Source organism: Alosa alosa, chromosome 1 (assembly GCF_017589495.1).
Source record: "Alosa alosa isolate M-15738 ecotype Scorff River chromosome 1, AALO_Geno_1.1, whole genome shotgun sequence".
Taxonomy (NCBI): Eukaryota; Metazoa; Chordata; class Actinopteri; order Clupeiformes; family Clupeidae; genus Alosa; species Alosa alosa.
The window spans coordinates 44,016,881-44,042,012 of record NC_063189.1 but is presented as its reverse complement, the minus strand read 5'-3'; the positions used below and the strand labels follow the sequence as shown (position 1 = coordinate 44,042,012).

Here is a 25,132-nt window from a genome sequence, read left to right as displayed (position 1 = left end):
ATGTCCTGAGCAAATTGGTGCATTAGAGATCAATTTAATGCATGTTTATGGAAATGTTTTGACATTAATGCCATGGTCGAACAAGCTATGTGTATGGAAAAAAGTGAGGTTTTAATGTAACAGTATTAATAGGAAGAATTTAATCAGAAGCATTGTTGTGAAGAGACTCTCACTAAAACAAGATAGTTTGTGACAATATGTATTGATGGGCAACTTGACATACACTTCCATGTTTTCAATGAACTGGAAAAAAAAAATATTCCTCCATTACCTCACTGTGTGTAGTGTGTAATACCTATCACCAGCTCTATAACCTGACAGCATACTTCTACTAAAACTGTGAATTCCAATGAGGTTTTTCTGTTTGCAAACAGAAAACTCTGCACACATTTAACTACAGTACTATATCATTATCATGTATCAGCACTTTAAAAACACAACACATCTTATATCTCCAAGCAAAATGAATTAAGACACCCAGAAATGGTTCTTTCCCTCTTGTTAAAATGCCTTTACAAATGGTTTGTGTACACTACTGTATAAGTATTGGTAGGGCATTTTGTGATGCCAATGTAAGTCAATGGGATGGGGGTAACAAAGCACAAATGGGACAAACACAGACATTTTATCAAACATATCTAACCATGTCTTTTGAACCTTAGGGCCAAATTGCATTGAAATTGTCTTAGTCATGTCAGCTGTATATCTTAAAATGCTCAATTACAAATGATAAATAAAGTTTATTTTAAAGATCATTTTTGACCACGTTTTTGTTTCATGATTACAGCTAGTAACTCTTGTGTGGTTAAGTTCTGTGAAATGACAGCACATCTGCCTGCCCACAATGCTGTTCTCTACGTACAGTATTGTGTCATATTATATCCACAATATTCCTGAGCCAACAATGGGTGTCGTCATGACACCTCAGTATTCAGTAATCCAATTTTCTATTTTCGGCCGGTTTTCTATTTCTGGCCGAACCGGTCACTCCACGCTATGTGCTCTGTATATTTACCAAAACAGTTCATAACACATTAAGAGTGATTGTGCTGGTGGCTCAGTGGTTAGAGTCAAGTCAAGTCAAATCACTTTATTTGTATACAACAGGACAACAGGCAGTTGACCCAAAGTGCTTCACAGGTAAGGCAGAGAGGTAGTTAATTGTACACACATAGGTAAAAGAGGAGCCCAGAATTATAATAGAATAAAAAGGATTTAATAAAATATAAGTGCAAGTAACAAGGCATACAAGATGAATTCAAACAAAATAGAGATGAAGTGCAATAAATAAATAAGCATTCATAAAAACAATTAAAAAAAACAGTAAAACATGCAATTGAAAAGCATAAAAGTAAATAAAAATAATAAAATAACATAAAAGAGCAAAGGAAAGTGTAGGAGAGAGAAGAGGTAGGTCTTTAAGTTGGATTTAAAACCAGCAACTGTGGGACTTGTGTGGAAGGGTGTTCCAGAGCCTCAGGGCAACTTTTGAAAAGGCCCGGTCGCCTCTTATTTTAAGTCTTGAATGAGGGACTGTGAGAAGCTGTTTAGAAGAAGACCTGAGTGACCTAGGTGCATAGTAAGGGGATAGCTTTAAGGGGTTAGTCCATTTAGGGCTTTAAAAACAAAAAGTAAAAATGTAAAATCTATTATATGCTTTACAGGTAGCCAGTGCAACTGAGCCAGGACAGATGTGATGTGATCTTTCTTCTTAGTGCCTGTTAAGAGTCTAACAGCGGCGTTATATACCATTTGCAATCTGGAATGTTAGATTGGGTCATGCCTGTATATAAAGAGTTACAAAAGTCAAGCCTTGAGATGATAAAAGCATGGATAAAAATGTCAAGATCATTGTGAGTTAAAAAGGACTTTAACCAGAGACTTTCTAATGTGGAGACACAGCACTCAAAAAATACTCCATAGAAATGCATGGGGCTAGTTTGTCACGCCAATATGGGCGTTGTCTACACAAATCCCACCCCTTCCTCGGCAAAACGTTGACATGTGAATACATTGAGCCAATCATGTGGTGTGATGTGAATACATTGAGCCAATCATATGGTGTGTTGTGAAGACATCGTGCCAATCATGTGTTGTGATCTCACCGCTGGAGCAAGATTGGTGTCGTGAAGCCTTGCGCACGCGCATTTCTGCTGAAATGGATGCCCAACAAGTGCCCAAAAAGCGTTGTCAAATGGCCGCCGAGTGGAGGGACTTGCCTAAAAGGACTTTGCTTTAACTTAGCCACACTACTGATTTGTTTGTTGAAATTAAGTGAGCTGTCCAATAAAACACCTACATTTTTGACCACACTGTGCAGGATGGCAAACAGGGGACCATGCATTACTTAGGTTGGTGACAGAGCATTGGGAGCCAAATAAAATTACTTTGGTTTTGCTATTGTTAAGTTGAAGAGAATTACTGGCCTTCCAGGATTTAATGTCGTCAAGGTAGTTAAAACAGTTTCTTTAGTGTGCAGATGCTATCAGGTGTGAGTACAACGGTGTGTCGTCTGCATAACAGTGATATTGAATATTATGCTTCTGCAGGATAGAACTGAGAGGCAGCATGTAGAGAGAGAATATAAAAGAGGACCTAAAATTGATCCTTGAGGGACACCACAGTTAATAGCAGCAGAAGATGAAGAAGGATTGTCCAATTGTCCAAAATCATATATACATATAAGTCCTATCTTTCAAATAGGAGGTGAACCAGCTTAACACTGGGCCCCCCCCAAGCCAACTGTGTGTGCCAGGCATTTTAGTAAGATGTCGTGGTCAATCGTGTCAAAGGCAGCACCGAGATCAAGCAAGAACAGCAACGCATGGGAGCCAGAATCAACACAAAGCAGAATGTTGCACCTTTAGCAGGGCAGGCTCTGGGCTGTGCAGAACTCTAAAACCAGATTGAAATTTATCCGAGGATATTAAAATTGTTCAGGAAAGATGAGAGCTTTCAGTAAGGTCAAGGCTGGGCTTCTTTAGCAGTGGTTGAACGATAGTGTGCTTAAAGCTAGAGGGGGCAATTCCATTTGTTAGGGAGCTGTTGACTCTGGCTAAAATGAAGGGGCAGATGATAGTAAAAACATTTTTAAAAAGTCGAGAGGGAATCACATCTGAGGGATAGTATGTGGGCTTCATGTGAGAGACCACCTCAGACAGCTTAGATGAGGATACTGGTAAAAAATGCTGGAGATGGCTGACTGGATAAGGCATCTCTGGAGGAGCGGAATCAGGAGAGGAGATGTTGGCTCTTATTTGATCAGTTTTGTCCATGAAGAAATTTAAGAATTCCTTACAGATTTCAGGAGAGTAGACAGTAATAGTGGTAACAGCAGGATTTAAAATAGAATTTATGGTTGTAAATAACACTCTAGGTCTGTGGGCCTGTTGATTTATTAAATTGGTAAAACAAATCTACCTTGGCCTTTTTCACAGAGTTGATAAAGCTTTAAGCGATCTCGCAGGATTTGATAAGAGACCTGAAGTTGATCTTTCTTCCATTTACACTCTTCCCCTCTACAGGCGCGTCCAAGAGCATGAATGGAGTCATTCAACCAAGGAGTTGCAGTGTTGGCCTTGGGTTTGTTTTATTTTTAAAGGGGCTGCATGATTCAAGGTTAAAGTCTTGGCCCCACATGCCCAAGGGCATCGGTCCAAAACCCAGCTCAGACTGGGACATTATGTTGCATCATATACATGCGCTATATATAATACATATAATATGTAAAGCGACCTTGGGTTTGAGAAAGGCGCTATATAAAATAAACGTATTATTATTATTATTATTATTAATAATATATACATGCAGAGTCCTTGCCCTTCACCTCTAAAGTCTTGTCTGGCACAGTGGCAGTGACCTTGCTGTAAGCTGCCTCAGTCACAGGTTCAAAGACCTGCTGGACTCAAAGAAGGACCTGAGGCTGACAGATGAGAGCGACACCTGGAACAGGTGCGACAGCCAGGATGGATATAGGTGAGGAGCAGTGTGGACAAAGATATTATTTCAGGACTTTCAGGCCCCATTGAGTACATTTTTGTTCAAATTCAACATACAGAACTACAGGCTATTAGCCTGGAAAATCCAGACCCTGATAATCTAGGAAGATTAAGGGTCTGGCAAAGAACAATGTAATGGCCCAACTCGAGGGGCGGCAACAAGCATGCATTTAAAAATCTCACTACACGCAATTGGATAACACTAGACCATGTTTACTCTGAATGATTTCGGACTTCGACGCAATCGGATAACACTACGACCAATGTGTACTGTCCTCCAACGTTGCAGTGCTGTCTTCATCAGTTTAGCTGGTTCCCCGGAATGTTGGGGTAAAAGTAACGTGCATCATTGCTCTTTGCCAGAGTTCCATCTGTTCCATCCATTCCATTGCGCTCTTGCAAGAACTCTGGATTTCCAGGGTAACAGGCTATGGTCACATGTACTAAATACATAGCCTTACTGATCAGGGCCACCTGGCCATCTTTGATTTACCTGGCTTAAGCAATAGCTGATGGGAAAACTCATTTAGGTTTGAGAAGCGTAAAATATCAAGTTCCTGTGAGGCCCTCTGATAAAAATTGAAATTAAATTTGCTTTTCTTAAATGCAAGCATTGTTGGAAACACAAGGGGTTTGATGTAAAAAACACAAAACCTCTGCGGTGATAATACTTTATGACATGACACTTCCATGACATTATTTAATCAATGTACCATTTCACATGAAAAGGAACATGAGACAGATTAAAGAGAATGTTGTGTTTATTCACATTCTATTAATCCACAATTCCATTGCATTTACAACATAATCACATTCTGCTTTTACACATAACAAATGCCTTGTCTTAGTTTGTGGTTTGTTGTACATTTGTAGTAAACATTTTTACGTTGAATGCAAACTGCACAATAAAATCACTCCTCTACCTGCAATGACAGTGGAAAGTTTCTTTCTAGTGCAAGTAACCACATGCCTATACCCAACCCAAACAAACTGATCACTAATATAATCACTTGGCGTCTGAATGCATGGCTGGCTTCACATGTAAACTCCCTGACTGCTCAGTGCAATGTCCCTTCAGGGACCCTCCAGGGTCAGGAGGGACTAACCAGTCTGTCGCCCTGGGGAAGGCCCAGACGCCTGGCCACACTCTGCCCCCTGTTGGCCGGTTTCTGGGACACAGGTGGACAGGGCACCATGGCATCCAGGGACAGCTCGCTAGCCAGACGGCACTCCATGACCCCACTGGCGCGAGGGAGTGGGTGCGTGGAGGCATCCGTGCAAGATGACCGCACACCCTTCCCTGACTGAAGTGACCACTGTTTGAGTCTGTCACACACCGGGTTAGCGTCCAGAGAGAGACCACCCTGTTGGCCCTCTCCCACGATCGCACACTGCCCGATCCGCAGCTCTGAGGGACTGGAGGAGTTGAGCAGGGGCGGGAGGCTCGGTTCCCCAAGTCTGGAGCCTCCACGCCTGAGACGGGGGAATGATGTGTCTCGGCTGCAGCCCCCCTCCCTCCCCCACTCTGGGGCCTCTGGGGAGAGCGACCCTGGGAGACGAGAAGCCAAGTGGTCCAGGGTGGGGGGTGATCCTGGTGTCCTGCCTGGGTGGGCAGCACTAAGCTGGGCTCCAGGAGTGGAGGCTGGCAGACTCGGAGAGGACGGGGGCCTGGGGAGAGGCTTCTTTGATGCTGATGGAGGCGCTGGATTGCGGTACATCCCTAAATCATTGACATGGCGTTCTGTCCTTTGTCTGCAAGAAAAACTCATGTTAACTCCACTGAAGTAAATCAGAGACAGTCAAAAATGAATACAAAAGTTATTAATCAGTAGTAAATACATTACTACATAAATACAATACATTACAGGAAGAGCAGCATCTATATCATTGCAAGGAAACCTGTAACAGCAATATAGGAATCTCTTCCTACAGCAAGTTTATTACAAAAAAGAAATTAAATGAACTGCTTGCACCCTGTGAGTGGGGTGACCCAGTATGAGGGCCAGTGATAAGCGGGCCGTCTAACCTGGAGAGCCCCTGAGAGGCAGCCTTATCAGGAGAGGCCGCGCCGCTCATCTGGGGCTGCCGCTGCAGGTCCATCTGGATGACTTTCCTCTGCTCTCTCAGCTCTGCAGGAGCCCGCAGGGGATGGGGGTGGAGGTGGGGGGTGGGGATGTGTGGAGGAGAGTGGAGAAGAAAGGACAACAGCACACTGTGATGCTACAGTCATTACAGTCGCATAACAGTCGCATCAAGCTAGCCTTTCACAACAGCCCCAGCGCCGCACCACAATACCCCAGTGATAGACAGGCAGCCCATGCAGCCCCACTCTCATTTCCCCACTCTATGGTGAGAGGGAGGGAGGGAGGGAGGGAGGGGGGGGGTTTCCATTAAAACGGAAGAACTCATTTCGCTCTCGATTTTCCCCCCCTTTCTCCCTGAGATTGCTGCTATAGGCTGTGTCTCTGGCAGGTTGACAAGCTCTTAATTTAGCCGCATTAGGAGCCAGAGGAGCACTGGCGTGCTGACAGCGCCCCAGCCGAGGCTACTGCCGGCAGCCGGGAGACGGGCGCAGGCTCTGCGCTAATGAAAGATCGGAGCGGGAGATCCACAGACAGACAGACAGACAGACAGACAGTGGATCTAAAGGCCCAGTGTGGAATGGGCGGGAGGGCCTCGGGGAAGCCATGGTTTGGAATCCTAATAAGATTCCACTGGTCCAAACATTCTGGGAAAGGGACATGCAGCTTACAATGTGCCTGACAAGGAGGCTGACCAAGGCCACTATAAACCTGTGTGGCATTATGTGGCATTTTCTGTAAAAGTTCAAAACAATACAGTTTTTTTTTGTCCACCACATATCCATACAAGGCAGGAAACATCTGTCTTTATGCTTTTTTACAGTGCACAGAATACAGGGTTCTCTTCAGCAGTAAACCACTAGATGGTAGTGAAAACCTATTCAGGCACATGGATGCCTATACATACTAAAAACTCACTGACAATAGACAATGTATTTCATGCCCCCATTAAACATTTAGGATGTCAGTATTCAGGGATGTCAATCTCGTTGATGTAAAGAAAGTATGTATCAAAGGAGAACAATTTAACACTGAATGTGAATAAAGTTTCATGTAACACTGATTATAATGATTACAGACAGGACTGAGGTTTGGGTAGCCATTGTGGTTGGCATACTCACCTGTTACAGTGGGCTCCAGGGGTTCCCCACCGTCCTGGCTGTGATGGGCCTGCTCTACACATTCCTACAATAAATCACAGGCCAACATCTTTAGTTCACAGAGCACCACACTAGCATACTAACCTCTTGTTCAACCAACACTAAACCAATGCTGTCAAATTTAAAACTCGTCACAGACTTCCAATAAAACAAATAGGTACAGTAGGAGTCCAACGGATAGGATTATGAGAAGGTGTCATAAGGGCTCCTAACTATGGGGCTATTTCTGTTCTGGATAAGCATACACTACCATTAATCTAAAAAAAAAAACATACCACTCACTCTCACACACACACACACACACACGTCCGCCATTAACACAGCGTGTAGGCAAAACCACTAAATGATTCCCCAGCAGTGTTTCATGAGTATCTGGACTCCTATAACGACCACAGGCTCGACCACAACTCGACCCAGACAGTCATGAGCGAGCCAGCGTGTCCAACACACTATATCACCAATGGCAGGCCGGCACCATTAAACCCAACACAAACCCAACACAAACCTCTCTGCCCGTCTGTGCCTTTTATTTGCTTTGAGGTATTTGTGTGAGGTCTCGGCCTGCCAAAGACGTATCATGCCTGCCCGTGTCATGCCTCCACTGTCTGGCAGCAGGGTGTTGAGTACGCAACCGAACGTGGCAGGGTGAACCGTCTCGGCTTTTCGCAAAACAAACAAACAGGAGCGATCTCTACGCCTCGAAGAGGCTATTCATTTAAGACGTGTGGTCGCACCACCGCATGGCGGCCTGCGTAGCAGGGAGGGGGAAAAAGCAAGCAGAGCATCGTTAACATGAGCCTGTGGATGACTGGAGAGGGGGAGTGGAGCGTCTCACTCTCCCTCTCTCAAATAAAACGGCCTGTAATTTACTTGCCATGGCCATAAAGAGAGCCTTGCTCTTGTTGCTCTCGCGCAGTGGCTTGTCTTTAGGCTATCTTAAATGCTGTGTTAAAAGAAAAGTGGAAAATATTTTCCAAGAGTTGGTCATGGAGGCTTTGGGGCCAGATTTTCTCGTTACGTTTTTTACACAAGTGGATAATGCAAATGGGAGGATTTCGAAATTTGTCCGGAGGGATCTCCAAAAAATCTCACACAAGAAGCATGACAAAGCACATCTGGCAGGAATCACAGTCTTTGCACCATGCAGATATCTGTGTGTGGCAACTGCGTGCGATTTAAAAGAAATGTTTTGCCTCGTACAGTATATATTTAAGTACATCCACAGATCTAAGAACAGGAGTGTCTCTCTCTCTCTCACTCTCTCTGTATATATGTGTGTGTGAGAGACAGAGACAGAGAGAGACAGATAGAGAAAGAGAGACTGACTGTGTTGTGTGTGTTCACGCCCAATATAGTCTGAATACAGTATATCTAAATGTTGTGCCAGTTTGTGTATGTGAGTGCATTTGCAATGTACGTATGTATACATGTGGAGTGTGTGCATATATGTATGCACATGTGATGCACATATTAATGTAAGCATGAGTACAGTATGTGTGTTCATGCCCAGCAAACAGTGGGAGTCTACCGTGTGCTTTTAAGTTGTGTGTGTATGTCAGTCTGTGCACGTGTGTGTGTGTATATGTGTGTGTGTGTGTATGTGTGTGTGTGTGTGTGTGTGTGTGTGTGTGTGTGTGTGTGTGTGTGTGTGTGGGTATGTGTGTGCATCGTGTGCCAGACACGGGGAGATAGATCCCCCATCTGCTTGGCAGCCAAAAAGCCCACATCTGTTCTTTGGCTGTGTCCTGACTCCTGAGCCAGCACGGAGAGGAGGGGAGGGGAGAGGAGGAGAGGGAGCTGGGCACGGGCTGCAGCAGTGCTCACAGAGTGTAGACTCTCTACAGTAGAGGCCTGGAGAGGCCCTGGGTGAGCAAGAGAGAGAGAGAGAGAGAGAGAGAGAGAGAGAGAGAGAGTAAATTACGGCAGAGCACTCTCACATTGTGCAGTTGGCGAGGGGAAAAAAAAAAAAAAAAAAAAAAAAACCTGCGCCCTCCATGGGCTAAATTTATATCAGGGCCCTGATGAACGACTCTAAGCAGGAACATCTGGCAATGTGCAGACCAGGAACACAATAAGGTGCGCTTCGTACGGAAGGCGGCGGCAGTGTTTCCAGTCGGGGGGCAGAGCCACACTTGAATAGCTTCGGGGGGACTTCAGTGTACCACAACAACAACAACTTTATTTATACCCAACAGATGGGAGGCAGAGTTTGGATCTGAAACTAAGTGACCACCAGTGCGAGGTAAATCTCGGCAGATTTTCTAAAGAGACTGCGTGCCGTTGGCAGCCTGCGGAGGCTTAGGCCGCCCGCCGTCTCGCTATCTCTTCTTCCGCACAGGCCGGCCATGGGGAAACGAGCAAACGCACGCGGAAAAGCAATAAGGGGCCAGTGGCCTGGCCAAGGCCGGCACTGGTGAAAAGTGACCTCTAGCAGTTTTTGCCTGTGCTCCGCAATCTAAAAGTGTTCTCCCCTGCTACAATCCCAGAAATAAAAACCTAAAGAAACTCACTAAAGAGGACATTCTCTTGAGAAAATCCCCGACTTTACGCAAACAAAATATAATTGTCTTTCCTGCCTTGACATCTTACTAGAACTGAGATATCTCTAAGGTATTTGGGCATTTAGAGGCTGAAATTGTGCCACACCTCACCTGCAAAGACTGAACTTCCATTTTCAAAGCTTCACAGTCTTCCATGAGCACTGATCTGTTGAAAGAAAACAGCTAATTTCCTGCTCCAAACACGGCATGCCTTCTGAAAAGCCTCATGCACATGAATTAGTGAATGTGAAAGTATTCCAACAGCGAGAGAATGAAGTGGGTGACACAGAGAAGCAGGCATGTGTTTCTCATTTGGGCCTTACTTTGTTAACCACCACTCTCATTCTCTCTTGTGTGATGTGTGTGTCTTACACAACCACACACACACACATTTGCATGCACACAGAGTTGCAAGCACAAACACACACGCACACGCACACACACACACACACGCGCACGCACACGCACACGCACACACACACACATTTTGCATACTGCATAAACAGTAATAGAAATAATGGTTGTAGTTACTGTACATAAATGAAGGATTACTAACTGTAAAAACATGCAAAAACTACTATGAGGGGGATACTGCCACTTTTTCACAGTAGCAGTGAAATGAACGTCTTCAGAGATGGTTATGTGTATAGGGCTGCCAGTGCCTATGTTTGGGTTTGAAATTCCAGATGGTACTCCCCTCATCCATGGACTTTATTAACTGGACTCCATCATCTCAGGGTTGGGGGACAACTGACCTACTTGTTATGTTATGTAACCACTGTAGTTTCTTCCATCTCCTCACGTTGTCTCTTGCAGACCCCAGAATCTTGCATATGCCAGGGGTCTGGCATTCATTTTCTCACAATAGGGGCTTTTGTTTGGGGCTGAGCGAAGGATCTAGCCTGCTCTGCTCAGCTCAGTTCTGTTCAACCTTCCTCATTGATACTCTTATTGAGCCACACCCCAACGCCTGCATTCCCCAACACAGACCCTCATGATGAAGTCCTCCACACAGAGGCCGAGAGACAGAGAGAGAGAGAGAAGGGAGAGGGGGGTGGATGGGGAGAATGGCAAGTGTGCGTGTGTGAGGGAGAAAGAAACTCTTACAAAAGACATCACAGTACAGTGAAGACAGATTGAGGCTGAGAGAGGAGGGATATGGAGGGGAAAAACTGTTAATGAGAACAGAGAGGAGAAAGAGAGGGTGAGACAGCAGGGTGATGGAGAGATGCAGACAAAGAGAAACAGATGATACAAACTGATGGCAAGAGAACAGAGAGAGAGAGAGAGAGAAAGAGAGAGAGAGAGAGAGAGAGAGAGAGAGAGAGAACTGAAAATATAAATTGGGAGAAAAACAGGATAAGACTGAAGGGATGTGAGGATGAAGAAACAAAGAAAACAGGGATGTGTTGATGGGTAAATCAGAGATCCCTTAGGCAGCGACCAGCAGGCATAGTGGCGACTGTGACAGTCCCCTGCATGGCATGTCAACACCAAATCCACTGTGTCAATTTAGTGCCCTTACTGGGCCTTCAGTGGTGACTGATTCAGAGCGACAGCCGTGGTTTAGAGTCTCTTTAATCTTTGACTTGCACGCATAGTGTGCAAGAAGTGGCATATGGTGGCATATGGGGGTTGGGGGCAGTAAAGATGAAGCGGAGAGCGAGGAGCAGCTCCAGAGGCCACTGCCCCTCTGTCACTGTTTATACAATAAGGAGACCAGGCGGGCGCTCGGTAAACTTTAGGCCATGCCAGACTGGAGGAGCTCAACCATGAGGAATGTGACGGAGGGGAAAAAAACAGGCTGACTTGAAGCATTCGTGCAACATCTCAGTGCCAGACTGGAGAGGTCTGTGTTCTGTAGATAGGGGCTCTGAGACCCCGCCAGGACTGTCACTCACTGGAGATGGGAGACAACCTTGTCCACATGGGCGACGTTCAGCTTGGTCTTTACAGACTCGATCTCCTCCTCCAGGCTGGAGGCGGAGGAGAGCCGGGAACTGGACCTGAGGGAAACCCATGACATTGTTCCACTCGAGTCAAACTGCCAACAGACTTGGATTTCTTTTCCATAATCAAGCATTTACGCAATGTTTATGTTAGGTAAGGAAACCAGACTGACCTACTTCCATTTTGGCTCTGTTTGGACTGGGGTCTGCTAGGTGTGTCCCTGTTTTCCACAGAGCTTCTGGGACTCTTGGAGCCACTGCCAAGGGCGTAGCTGACCACGCTAGGGCTGTAGCTGGACAGTGCAGTATCTGCATCCCTATAAAACACACATACTGTAAGACTCAGCAAACCATATGATGGACAGGTGGATTTACTCAAGAGGGATCTCTAATACATACCTATTTAAGCTCTTTTTAAAAACATTAGCAGCTCTTAACAGGTGTAGATGAGGGTGACAAACACAAATGGCCAGTCTGTGTTGTAGGCAGAATTCCTTTGTGCTATTACCATACATTTTTTTATTCTGGATTTTTTTTTTAGCTGTAACAGTAGCCAGCGGGTTCAGCAAACCATGACACCTTATGCTATCAACAGATGCTAGCACACACAGATTTTAGCCTCCCTGCTAGCATGCCCGAGGCTGCATTTTCATGTCCAGTAAAAGGCTGTCTTTTTGTCCAAACAACCAAATATAGTTTTCTCCTGGATTGGGGGTCTCCAGCAAAAAGAAGAAAAAAAGTTAATGCCCCAGAAAGGCATCTGAGAGAGACAGTGGAGCAAAATCAAGCCTACATCACTCATTCCCATGGATAAAGGGCCACTGTTCAAATGTATCTTGAGGGGATGTACGGACACTCAGGCCCTTGACAGAAGGCTTTCAGTCCAGCTTTTGCACACCATTGCTCCTTCTGTTGGACTCGAATGAACAAGCAGTAGAGTTACACACACACACACACACACACACACACACACACACACACACACACACACATACACCCACACACACACAAAAGTATGCAGCTGCACACACACGCTCGCATGCACGCAGACGAACGGTTAATTCCAGCCGTGTGTTGTGATGGTGGTGGTGGAGGAGGTTGATGTGTGGCTCCAGCAGTCTGGGGTTGTGCTGTGGAGATGGCCATGTTTTTCAGATTAAAGCACTGGAGCAGCACAGTGCAGCAGAGCTGAGCAACATAGTGCCCACAATACACAACCACACCACACCACACCACACCACACCATACCACACCACCACTGCCACCTCTGCCTTCATCACAAGCCAACCTCTCCAGCCATGAAACGAGCCCTTACACTTACCAGCTGTGTCTCTCTCTCTCTTGCTCTCTCTGTGTCTGTGTGTGTGTGTGTGTGTGTGTGTGTGTGTGTGTGTGTGTGTGTGTGTGTAAAGGTGTTTTTATAGGACCAGGGCCAAGGAACACCAGAGGGATATAATTATATTAATTCTATAATTCTATAATTCAATGTCAGGTTTGCCATAGATAATTAGATTTCTGTCAAAGTTACATTACTATAGACACTACACTACTATAAACAGTCAGTGATATATATATATCATTGCCCCACTAGAGTTGGCACAAATTACTATTGACACAACAATTGCAATATTGTGTATTATCAGTAATAGCATTTCATAACATCGCCTTTGTATGACAGCTGTAAGCAACAAGATAAACACAACTTAGAGGCTGTAGAACTAAATTGCCTAATGCTAATAGCCTAAATTGCAAGACAGAGACGAAAAACATCCTTTGAAATGTAAAACACTCCACATGGACACCTGGCAAAGCATGAGTTTAGGTACACCTGGACACAATAGATTCATGTTCACAGAAGTCTAAAGCTGGGACTGATTCTTTGTGATGAAGAAAGGGGAATGAGTCACTGCTGAAGAGGGGGTGGTGGACTGTGGGATGTGTGTGTGTGTGTGGGGGTTGAATAATGACAGAAACAGAGGCCACATTGTGGGTGCTAGCAGAGATCAGTAAGCGGCTTAGAGGTGCTTAAAGCAAAGGGAGGAGATCTAATCGCTTCAACAAAGATGGCTTAGAAGACCCCAAACATCAAAAAGCAGGAGAGACGCGAGAAAACGCGCCATGTTTTCACATAAATAAGAAACCTATTGAGAACCAGCTTCTTTGGGACTGATAAATTGCCTACATGTGAAATACACTGTACACACACACACACACACACACACACACACACACACACACACACACAGATACACAGAGTCTTTGAGGTTCTCAGTTCCTGCTCCTGATTGTTATGCTAGTTTCCACCAGAGATTTAGGGAGCCCTTTTGGGACGCTTTTAAGACCATTCGCTACTGATTCAGTCAGGGTATGGTCCTCTTTCAAAGACGCATTCAGCACACCCCCCGTCCACATAATGGGACAGGTGCAGCTCGGCTGCGGATGGCCAAAACAAATCACTGAGACAATAGCGAGGAGACGGACCACACAAGAGGGGAGAGAAGAGTTCCAAAAAAAGAAAAGAATGCAAAAACTAAACGCCCCCCAAAAAAAAAAAAAAAAAAACCAAACTGCCAACCATCTCTGTTAAATCGGCTCACTATCAGAGGCTTAGACGCCACTGGCCGGTTCTGAGAGCTCACGGTGACCACGCCTCAACAGCTTCCTGCTTTGGCCAGTTTTCAAAGTCAGCCACTGGAGCAATATTAAACAAAAATGATCCCGATTTGTCCTCAAAGCAGATTGGCTGATTTACAGTGAGGACCTTAAAACAGCGATCAAAGGGACGGGCGTGCATGCGGACACACTAAATAGTGGGCCTGGACGCAGCACACAGCATAAAAGAAAATAGTCACTGCCAGGACACCGCACGGATGACGTATCTATAATGTGATAAATATCATGGTAATTTCTGACATTCAAGAAAGGCATTTTAGAACTTAATGAACAGCACAAACAAGCAAACTAGCGTAACCAAATGCTAGCTACACAAAGCGTTCTTTCAGAACATAATAGGACCAATTAATGGTATTGTCTGACTTTCTACAGAGGGGGGAGAGTTGAAGGTGGAGACAGCATTCTTTCCAACATCTCCTCAGTTGCTGAGTGATGGTCACCCTTCTGTCTTACTGGCACCTGTAAAAAACTTCTTTCCAGAAAAAAAAAAAAGAAATGACCATCCGGCTGCATTGTTGAAGAACAGGAGGCCACCAAAACCAGTCAAGTCAGCAAGAGTCCGGCTGTGCACCATCATTCTCCAATAACGGACGGCAAAGTGGAACACGGAAATACAAGAAGACATTGCTTAAGGTGCCTGGTTTACAAAGAGTGTGCCACTAAAAAGAGGATTACTGCTATTGTGTCTGACTATTGTGCTACTGTACATGTACTTCAAAGTGAGACTTAAGTGAACAAGTGGTTTCAATGCCAGTGTTTTGGTATGCAACAATAGTACAATAATTCATAGACGTGCATTCTGCAATGTCAAATCCCTGGACTCACTTACAGCCTCAATTATTTCAAAAGGGACTATGACGCTATCACTGACTGGTAACCATTGCATAACAATACAGGTCCTTAAAATGATTTATATTATATATTAAGGTAGCCGAGGCTCAAAACTCAAACTCTAGTTCAACTTCTTCCAGAGCAGGTGTTCTCATTCCTTCATTTGCGATTTAACTGCCAGCATTTGCATGCATAGACTGTCACAAAAATAAAAGATGTAAAATATGCCTTGACCTTTGAAGCCCATCTCATGGGTCCTAAAGAACCAAAGGTCTCTTCTGAGGTCATGCCAATTTGTCAACTGTGACAAAAAAAATGTCAGGGGGTCAGGGTGTCTTGGGGGCCTGGGAGTGAGGCCCAAGAGGAAGGATGGCCACATATTCACCAGTACTTGACAATCCCACAGCAACCTTAGTGAGTAGTGTTGCAGAAATAATAGTGCCTAGTAGCTGTAACACTGAAGGGGTTAAATGTGTCCCTTGGTTTCTGCAGTCGGATCATCACCAGTTAACCCCCTGTTCAGGTAAATTGACATTTTCTGAGCTAGACAGGTTTGAAAGCCATTTTACATTCCCATCGCCTGAAAAAATGTCAGCTGTTGCAATCTGTAGCCAGAAACTGATAATAAATACCAAACCACACAATATTACTGAGCCACTTCCCAGTGCTGTCTGTGAGCAGGAGTGGCTGAGATTAGTGTGGTATTCTTACCTGCCCCCCCTGGACGCCCTCTCCCTCACCGACAGCAGCAGCAGCTGGATCTCAGCCTTCAGGAGGGCTTTAATAGCTGGGGGGTCAGCCAGGGGTGACCGCATAGTCTTCGGCCGACTGCCTTGCCGGGTGGAGAGCGATTCCCTCCAAATCTGCTCCCACGTCTCCACCTAACAACATTCCAAAATAAACCACAAGCTGAGATTTTTTTCAACGGAATAAAATGTCAAGGAACGAAATGCTAAAATGCTGAATTTTACTTGGGACTTGGGATTTACTGAACAGTTTGAATCACCACACCATGTACTATATCAGTGTTTCTCAAACTTTTTCAGACCAAGGACCACTTAACCAATGAAAAAAAACCTCACGGACCACCTAGCTAAAAAAAAAGAAGAGTAGACGTACTTCAACAGTATATTACACAATAGGCCTCACCTTGCTTATTGTGTCAGAGGATTCATATGATTTAAACTGGCGTAGCATACATAGGCATGTTGCAGAACTGTTTGAATTTACATACAAGTTGGTTCAATATTGCAAACAACTCATCTATATTATATTTTACCACGTCTGCTTGCGGACCACTTGGGATAGCTTGCGGACCACTAGTGGTCCCCGGACCACACTTTGAGAAACACTGTACTATATTACTGACTTTTAGATCCTTGTCTGGTTTCCACTCTTAAAGTTTGACCCCTAACTCCGTTCATTTATTGAGAACACCTTCTGGGGACTGAAAATATCACACACAGGAAAGAAAATCAACTAATACTTTTTAAGCAATTCCCATCTCAAGAGACAAGTTGATAACTACCCCTGGAGCCCACGGCCTCTAACACTCTATGTACCTGCTGCCACCCCCATTTCAGCACACAAAACAATGCCCAAAGCACACTTCAAACGCTGGCAGTTGACCAGAGGGGAAAGCTGAGCCCAGTGCAAGGTAGCTCTGGTCCTGGGGCGCCTTTACCCCCCACCACTGCCTTCCCCTTCCCCTCCCTTGGGCTGGGCACAGACTTGCTCCCTTCACTAGGGAAACCCTTGCTGACCCACAGCTGTCTGCTTCACGGCTCGTTCCAGTCAAGGCCTTTCAGAGTTCAGGTGTTTATGATGTGAGCGGCTGTTGCTGGGTAGTTATGAGTTGTTGATTGCAGTTCTTAAGTCTTGGGAAATGTGTGCTTGGACATTCAAGGAAGCTACAGAGGTACAGAGGCTGACTTTTTGCATGTGGAAAACCAGGTCTTTGCTTTACAAAACAATGCTTGGATAATGACCCTTCCATCATTGCACAATCTTCTAGACCTTGACAGTGCATGAACCCTTCAAGGCTTTAAGGGTTTAACTCTTGCAATTTGTTTCAAGTCTTCATTTATGTTCTCAAACAAAAACACTTCTCCAGTATATAATGACAACAGATTGGTCACAAACCTAACAAAACAAACCCCGTTTGGTACCTTAAAGGCTGGAAAGCCCATTTCGGCACTCACCGCCACATGGCCCTCATTCAAGAAACCACCATAGTCTCATATCCTGAGATAAACATGAAAGGGAGCTAGCATATCTCCTGTGAATCAGCCTGCTGTGGACCGTGACCTTGCTAGGGAGGGTTAGTGAGTGCAGAATTGTTACTGCCCACCAAAACTTTGATTTTGGGGAGGAGGAAGCCATTACTGGCGCAAACTACGCCGTGTGACCTGGTTTTACTTGACTTCTTTAAGTACATCCAGAAAGTCTCAGCCTGAATACATTACAAGACAAAGAGAATATGTGTTGACACCTAAAACAAACCATAAAATAGCATGGAAGTATTGTGGGCGAACCCAGACAAATCTGTGCACACATTTGAATTTGCTCTGCAGATCCGTCTGGTGACCTTCCGATTTCCGAATCACCAAAAGAACAGGAACCAATTACAACACTGGAATGGGATGGGCTTTATATGGGACACAGTCTGAAGAACGTCAGAGGGAGCCTTGAACCTTCCAAGGAGCATTGTGAAGGCACAATATTTGTTTTGGAATTGAGTAAACAACTACATTTAAGACCTTAATTTACAAGAAAGATGTGTTTGAGATTTGTGAAATGAAGATTAATTGGTATGGGGTTTGTTTGTAACGCCAATATGGCCGTTGTCTACACATATCCCACCCCTTCCGCGGCATAAAAGTTGACATGTGAATACATTGTGCCAATCATGTGTTGTGATCTCGCCACTGGAGCAAGGTTGGTGTTGTGAAATCTTGTGCACGGGCAGCTCTGCCTGAAATAGATGCCTGATAAGTGCCCAAAATGTGTTGCAATATGGCCACCGAGTGGAGGGACTTGCCTAAAAGGATTTTGGTTAAGCCCTTTGGAAATCTTAAGTAAACAATATGTCCCCAGACAAAATCTCAGTCTGGTGTCAGCCAGGCTAACATGGAAGAGGGTACCTTAAGGTTGTCAACAAAGAGATATATGTGAGCTAATGACCGATCAATAAGTTATTCAAAATACTATCATTAACACACATGGACAAAACAGATGGCTTTAATATTATGTCACACATTGCATTTTAGAGAAGCAATTGTGCGTAATGACAGCTCTGAAATGCCCTCAATTCTCTCAAGGTCTTTATTTCTGCCTATTTCTGTCTTTTACATGAGATAATGAATTTATTTATTCAATAGCTCTGGAAAATGGCACACAAAGAGTAGGCCTACGGATAGGAAGTTAAGAATGAAAGACAATTGAACACTAGAGAGCCACTCACCTCGGTGCAAAGGTCTGAATAAAAGTCTATCAATGCTTCTCCTATTATGGAGCGGACCTCGGCCAGTTCAGAGGGCGGGACGTGTTCCATAATTAAATTCCACAGAGAATTCTGCGATGCTGTTCCACTGGTGCGATTTTGAGATTCCATAAGGCACTTACTCCGCCTCAACCGTCTTGAAAGATCAAGGGACAAACAGCAGAATATACACTTAAATTAATTTGACATAAAGTTGGCTATATTAGCTGAAAAAACTATATCGATATATGCCTGCGTTCACTGAGCAAGTTCAGTTCAGATCATGTGCTAGCTAACAAGAGACGTTTTGCCCCTTGAGATTGCTGATGGTATGCAAATTATGTTAAGGCAACACAGAATTTGTGCATAATGATAGACGGCTAATGTGATGTAGCCTACAAATAAGACATCTGTGTTGCTACTGTCTGTGTTTACGCAGTGTGTGTAAACGGTCCTTCACAACATTGATGTTTTCGGAATAAAGCCACTTACCGAACTGAAACGTGTTGCTTCCTGTATCTAGAGTAAACATTGCTGTATCCAAGCACAAACCATCGCGAGACCACAGTGTCGTTAATATTAAATATTTCTTAGCCTAAATTAGGGCATCTGAAAGCAAATTTGTCAGCCACATTTTTTTTTACTTGTCATAAAGAAGGCTTTAGCATGTATTTATTTTCACAGAAAAGTATCAGTCAGCTAATTAACTCGGATAATAACGTAAAGTTTCTATAAATTATTGCTGTAGGCAAATCAAGTTAGCCTAATACATAATGTTAGCCTGTAACAAAAGGGAAGGCTAATGTCATGCTTCCCATCAATATTCTGGTATTCGGTCGTCACGTGTAAATTGAAACATAACCCCATCAGAGGCGTAGATGTTTCTCTGTGAGTGTTGCAGTCCTCGAAAGACGTGCAGTGCAGGACTACCTTGGAACACTGGCACTTACCATAACTGGAATATTTAGGATACTGCTAAAAATGTAGGTCATATTTGAAAGCTACACGTAATTTAAGGATTCGTTCATTAGGTCACCGGTGACCGGACGCTAAAGCATTGCCTCTTATAACTTCTTCGACAGATATGGTTGGGATGAATTACCCGATGGGGATTATTCCCACTTGGTTGGCACTGCTGGTACATGTTCAATGCTGCATGGCTTTCTCTGTTGCTGGGCATGAGAATACATGCGAGGCGAACGGGAGCGTTTACTACGTGGGGGAATGGTACTTCTTGGACTCAGATCACTGCACCCAGTGTGAATGCACGGCAGAAGGTTCGGCGTGTGCTAGAACTGAGTGCACGTCCCTACCTTCAGCCTGCATCCATGTGAGCCACTACCCTACTGACTGTTGCCCAAGGTGCGAGAAGATCGGCTGCGAGTACCGTGGTGAGGTGTACGACTTGGGTGAACAGTTCCAGGTAGGCTACAGTACAGTGGAAATCTGATTTCAGAACTTAACCTCTACACAGCAACGACAATCATCCCATTTTAGCAAGCTTTCTTTGTCCGGCTGCTGTAGAACCTCATAGGGTTTTTTTTTTTTTTTTTTTTTTTTTTTTTTTTGAGCAGATTTAGAAAAAATGTCGTCTGATTAATGGCAGTAGCCCATACTTTATAGACAAATTACAACAAAGCTGAGTGCTGTGCTGTCCTCTGGGCTTATGTAATGTCCCCAAATAGGCCTATCGTGTGAATATCTAACTTGACTGACTTTTGGATTCCACATTTATAATTCAGAAATCATTTGCAATTCCTCAAAACATCATCGACTAATCCCTTTGAAATTGTAGCCCATAGGCTAGGCTGTGTTTTGTTGAACTGAATTGCATTTTAACCCTTCAAAGCAAGCAAATAAACGAGATCAATGAGGAAATCCTCAATAGATAAAAAGTTACTTACTAAATTAGCCTAGGTCTATTACGCCATCATGTGGCTAATCTTTGTAGCACCCATAGGATATAGGCCTGCCTAGAATAGTTCTTTTTCATAAGCCTACTGAAAAAAAATAGCCTAACATGTATATTCAGTAAACTATTGGCTGCATTTTGATTATTAGGATTTGTTTGTGATGGTAAAGATTCCTCCCACATTTTCTGAAAACCTCCTTACCTGCTGTCTTACACAGACAAAACAAACCTGTACTCTTCCTAATAGGCCCATATAGCATGTTGAAATTATCTGCCACAGGGAGGCAGTGTAGAAGTCAATCGATTTCCTAAATAGGAAGGTATTATAGAAATATATAACAATTTTTTACTCACATTATTGTGAGTGACGGCCTAACCTATGCTGATGTTGATACATGCTTTTTAAATCATTTCAATTCATCATCACTGAATTGCAAGTGCTCCTTCCATGTTAGGTTACTGTATAGAACACTTGGGGTTTACCAGTTAGAAAAAGCCAGTTACAAATGCTGCTTCAAAAAAGAGGTTTCAAATACACTGTTTTCATTTCAAAATTACTAAAATGTGGATGTGATGAGTAGTACCACAATTTTAAAGAGGATTCAGGCATAAGTCTGCCATCATATTCATTTGATTAGCCATATGATGTTAAACAGATGGACTCTTTCAAATGAACGCTGCATGATAGAGATGATAAATCTTCACCACAATAAAGAGAAAAAGCAACAGCCAACATAGCCACGTTCCAGAAAGGTGTTTAAATGACTCTTCATATATAAACAGTAAACATCTCTGTTGGCACAGACTGGAGCAGATTTATATGTGCCTCATGTTTTCCTGGTCTGGCTGGTAATGAGGGGTCCTTGATGAAATCTCTGGATTGGATGACTCATGCAGTGCCCATGAGGGCTACCCAGTCCGTTCATCAGCCAGACTAATACATGTAGCTCTTTGATTAGGATGTTTGCAGATCCAGTCGTTGTAAATAAGTTCCTGGGAAAAAAGGATATTTGAGTGATAACTAGGGTTGCAACAATTAATTGAATAATTAATTGTCAACTATTTCATGAATCGCCAACTATTTTGGTAATTGGTTTGTGTAATTGTTTAGGCAGTGCAGCATTGTAAACTTGAATATTGTCTGCTTTACTCACTTGTGAATAAAACAAGGTATTAGTGGACATAACCTTTGAGAAAATGTTATGGCGCTAACAACTAATCAATTAGGCCTAACTGAGGAAAATAAACAACAGATTAATCAACCTAAAATAATTGTTAGTTGCAGTTGTGAGGGCCTGCCGGGACTTCTGTGGGAGGGTTGCATAGGATTGTAATTGAGAAGTTTCCTTCACTGCTCTGTGACTGTCTGCTGTCCCGTGTGTTTTGACAGCCCTCAGAGTGTGAGCAGTGCACGTGTGAGGACGATGGCATCGCACGGTGCCTGGTGGCAGACTGTGCGCCCCCACCCTGTGTCAACCCTGTTTACCAGAAGGGGAAGTGTTGCCCTGAGTGTAAGGATGGTAAGTGACTGCCCCAAAACAACCACATGATCTCATGCATGAACTCACTGATCTCTTTATGAAGAGATTAGTGTTGATGAGGACTGTGTGGCCTGGGTCATTACAAATAATACATCAGAATGAAATACAGCGTGAGTCAGAAAATCTTGTTCTAGGGTGTGACTGATTCACTGAGGTTGATAGCATCAGTGCTTGTTTTTGGTGTAATGAGAGTACAAATGACTTTTAGCACACGCCATATTCAATATCACAAGCAATTATGTATCGCCTCATCTACTGGCAATGCATAACATTGCACGAGTTATGTGATGCTCTTTTGTGTCTGGTGACAATTCTGGATTATTGTTTGCTGTCCTTGTAGAGCCATATTTTCCTCACCATGATGCCAGTTAAACTGTATTAGATGACTGAGCTCAGTTTTTTTTACTTAAGTATGCATTGTTTTCACAATATACCTTCAGTCATTTAAACTGTTTTAACACATGGGGTGGGGTTAATACATGTGCCATTATTACATTTATGAAAATCCAGTTGTTGTAGTTATAAGGTTTTATGTGTCATTGCACTGTTGTGCCCCCCCAGGCCCAAACTGCTACGTGGATTCCTCTAGGACCCAGGTGATCCCTGGGGGTGAACCAGTGTGGGTGAACTCCTGTACCAAGTGTCGATGCCATGATGGCCAGGATGCTGGGTATTGGGAGGGCAACCGGCTGGCCACCTGTACCCGTGTGAAGAACTGCCAAACATAGGAGCCCTAAAAATGATCATCATGGAGGTCTTCCTCAACTGAAACGAGGCTCACCAGAAGAGCTTGTAGTGTATGTGTGTAGCACTAATTCCGTCCTACGCACATATGTAGAGCTTGGTTATGGTGGTAGTAGTGCTCATTATTATTGATTAGGTGCACTGTGTGTATTCTTCTCAAACTAATTTTAAATAATAACAAAAATGAACCAAAGAGCTAATATAGCCTTGTTCATTAAATCATACCAAAGAGATGTTTTCAAGCGATTTGATTAGGCATACATAATGAATGCACCCAAAAACATTAAGAGCACATTATGACACACACGCACACCCACCCTCACGCACACACACACACAAACACCCTGCCATGTAGGTGGAATTACTGTAGTTCCATATTATGTAAACTTTACATACATTTACAGGTACAAATATATATGCTGGTTTTGTGGGTAATTCATCATGTAATTTGAGGTATACAACATCTTGTGCTGGATAAACTACTATATATTCCAACAGATTTCTTTCTAATGTGCAAATCATGGGGAACATGATAAATGACTTTACTATGGTAGTGTGTAGGTAGTGTGTTGTGGAAAGCTGACGAAATTTTTTTGAATGACAAATAGTTTGACTATTAGGCAAGGTAAGGCATGCATACATATCTATTTAGATTTGTAGAACTGAATTGGTACCTTTCTACAAAATCCTCAAATGTGATCCATTTAGATGAAGTGGTGGATTTTATTAAAAGGTTGCTGTGTTTGACAGGGATACGTATGTAATAAAAGTATTCCATATGGTGTTGTATTGTATGTTTGTTTTTTCTTCGGAGTCAGTGATATTTTGTAGATTCGCTTTAAGCCATTCAGGCATGGGCACTAATATACCAGTATACTAAATACTTATTGTAATGGTGTTGGCACCTTTCCCTCTCCCTGTCATTGCTGATAATGAGTTGATAATATGTGGCAATGAATCTGTTCCGTAAGTACCGTAGCCTGCAAGCCCAACCATACCAACAATAGACTCCAAAATATTAATCCGTCACTTCAACCTAGCAGACACTGCACTGAGAATGGAAATGTATGTATGGAAATGTCATCCCGACTGCATTACAGGCAAGATTACAAGATTACAAGAGATATATTTGCTTTCCATTTCCTTTTTCCCGGGCAGTCCGTGGGCGCCTTGTCACAGCAAGCGACAGAGTCAAGTTGGAGTATGTGGCTCCATCCGGTGGGGGTAAGGCTGATAATGAATCAAATCTCTCCGAGGGGACGGCGTACACACACAGCTTCATTACCCTATCAGCCTCAGTCTGTCTCCCTGACAGTTTGGGGACATGATTTCCCCTTCACTAATAAAACTGTCATGTTCTTTTGTTGTGGTTGGGATTTGGCCCGCTGAAAGACATTACGTTTAAATATGAGTCCCCCCGCCCAGTAATAAGCCATCACACACACTGTTAAATGTTGTAGACATAATTGTTTTGGCAGGATGTATATTTCACCTCTTTTGTTCAAGTTATGTATTAGTGACAGACTGACTCACTCACCACGAGGCATACATGAATGCATGGTCACTTACACATCAGCTCACTCACCCATTCCAGGTCTTAAATATAGCTTCTCACACACAAATACACAGCTCCTTTGCTCTAAAAATGTTTGTCTCAGAAGGTGACTCAACCGCCTGGCAAACCTTGAGCTCACTTAAATAGAGGAACGGTCCAAATCTCAGCAGTGATTTGAAGCGTGTTTTGCTCTGCCTTCCCCCCTACATGAACACATACAGTACACACACAGACACACTCCAAGGTGAGACTGTGGCCTCAACGCTACTCAGTCCTTACATTTGTGAAATAGGTCTCGTTATTTTCCTCCACTCCAGTGTAATGCAAGCACCATCAGCGGCAAGTCCGTGGAAATGCTGACTTGCTTGCCCAATCGGCTCTCCAGTTTCCTCTTTTTCCATGTGTGATCAGCACTCCAACCTGGAAAGAAAGCAGAGGTCGCTCCCTTCCAGTTTGAGGCAAATTCTGCACAGTGGGAACAGTGGACAGTCACAACCGCAGTGAGAAAAAGACCCTTGATTACTATTAACCCATTTTTGCTCATCAGATTTATTGATTGTATATAAAAAGTATGATATGACATTATGCATTCTATATAAGATATAACATTTTTTTTGACATTCAACGTACAAAAACCTATATCGGTACAGTAAATCTTTAAAAATGC

At 43.7% G+C, this 25,132-nt stretch overlaps 2 protein-coding genes across 3 annotated transcripts; one reads left to right on the top strand and one right to left on the bottom strand.

Moving 5' to 3' along the window:
- Nucleotides 1-4,760: 4,760 nt before the first annotated feature.
- ccdc24 (coiled-coil domain containing 24) lies at nucleotides 4,761-19,476 on the bottom strand. 2 transcript variants are annotated; one of them, XM_048263524.1, is made up of 9 exons: nucleotides 19,206-19,476; nucleotides 18,696-18,870; nucleotides 15,944-16,113; nucleotides 11,902-12,045; nucleotides 11,681-11,785; nucleotides 9,891-9,945; nucleotides 7,201-7,264; nucleotides 6,025-6,127; nucleotides 4,761-5,750 (listed from the first exon to the last, which is right to left on the bottom strand). In XM_048263524.1, the coding sequence occupies exons 2-9, from the start codon at nucleotides 18,843-18,845 to the stop codon at nucleotides 5,090-5,092; spliced, it is 1,452 nt and encodes a 483-aa protein (XP_048119481.1). In that variant the 5' UTR covers nucleotides 18,846-18,870; nucleotides 19,206-19,476; the 3' UTR covers nucleotides 4,761-5,089. The 2 variants fall into 2 exon arrangements, with proteins under 2 accessions (XP_048119481.1, XP_048119472.1); XM_048263515.1 differs by lacking the exon at nucleotides 19,206-19,476 and adding an exon at nucleotides 19,113-19,189.
- Nucleotides 19,477-19,568: 92 nt separating this feature from the next.
- zgc:113531 (uncharacterized protein LOC541359 homolog) lies at nucleotides 19,569-23,692 on the top strand. Its single transcript, XM_048263536.1, has 3 exons — nucleotides 19,569-20,136; nucleotides 22,016-22,145; nucleotides 22,728-23,692. Exons 1-3 carry the CDS (start codon nucleotides 19,798-19,800, stop codon nucleotides 22,892-22,894), a joined length of 636 nt encoding a protein of 211 aa, XP_048119493.1. The 5' UTR covers nucleotides 19,569-19,797; the 3' UTR covers nucleotides 22,895-23,692.
- The last annotated feature ends 1,440 nt before the right edge of the window (nucleotides 23,693-25,132 follow it).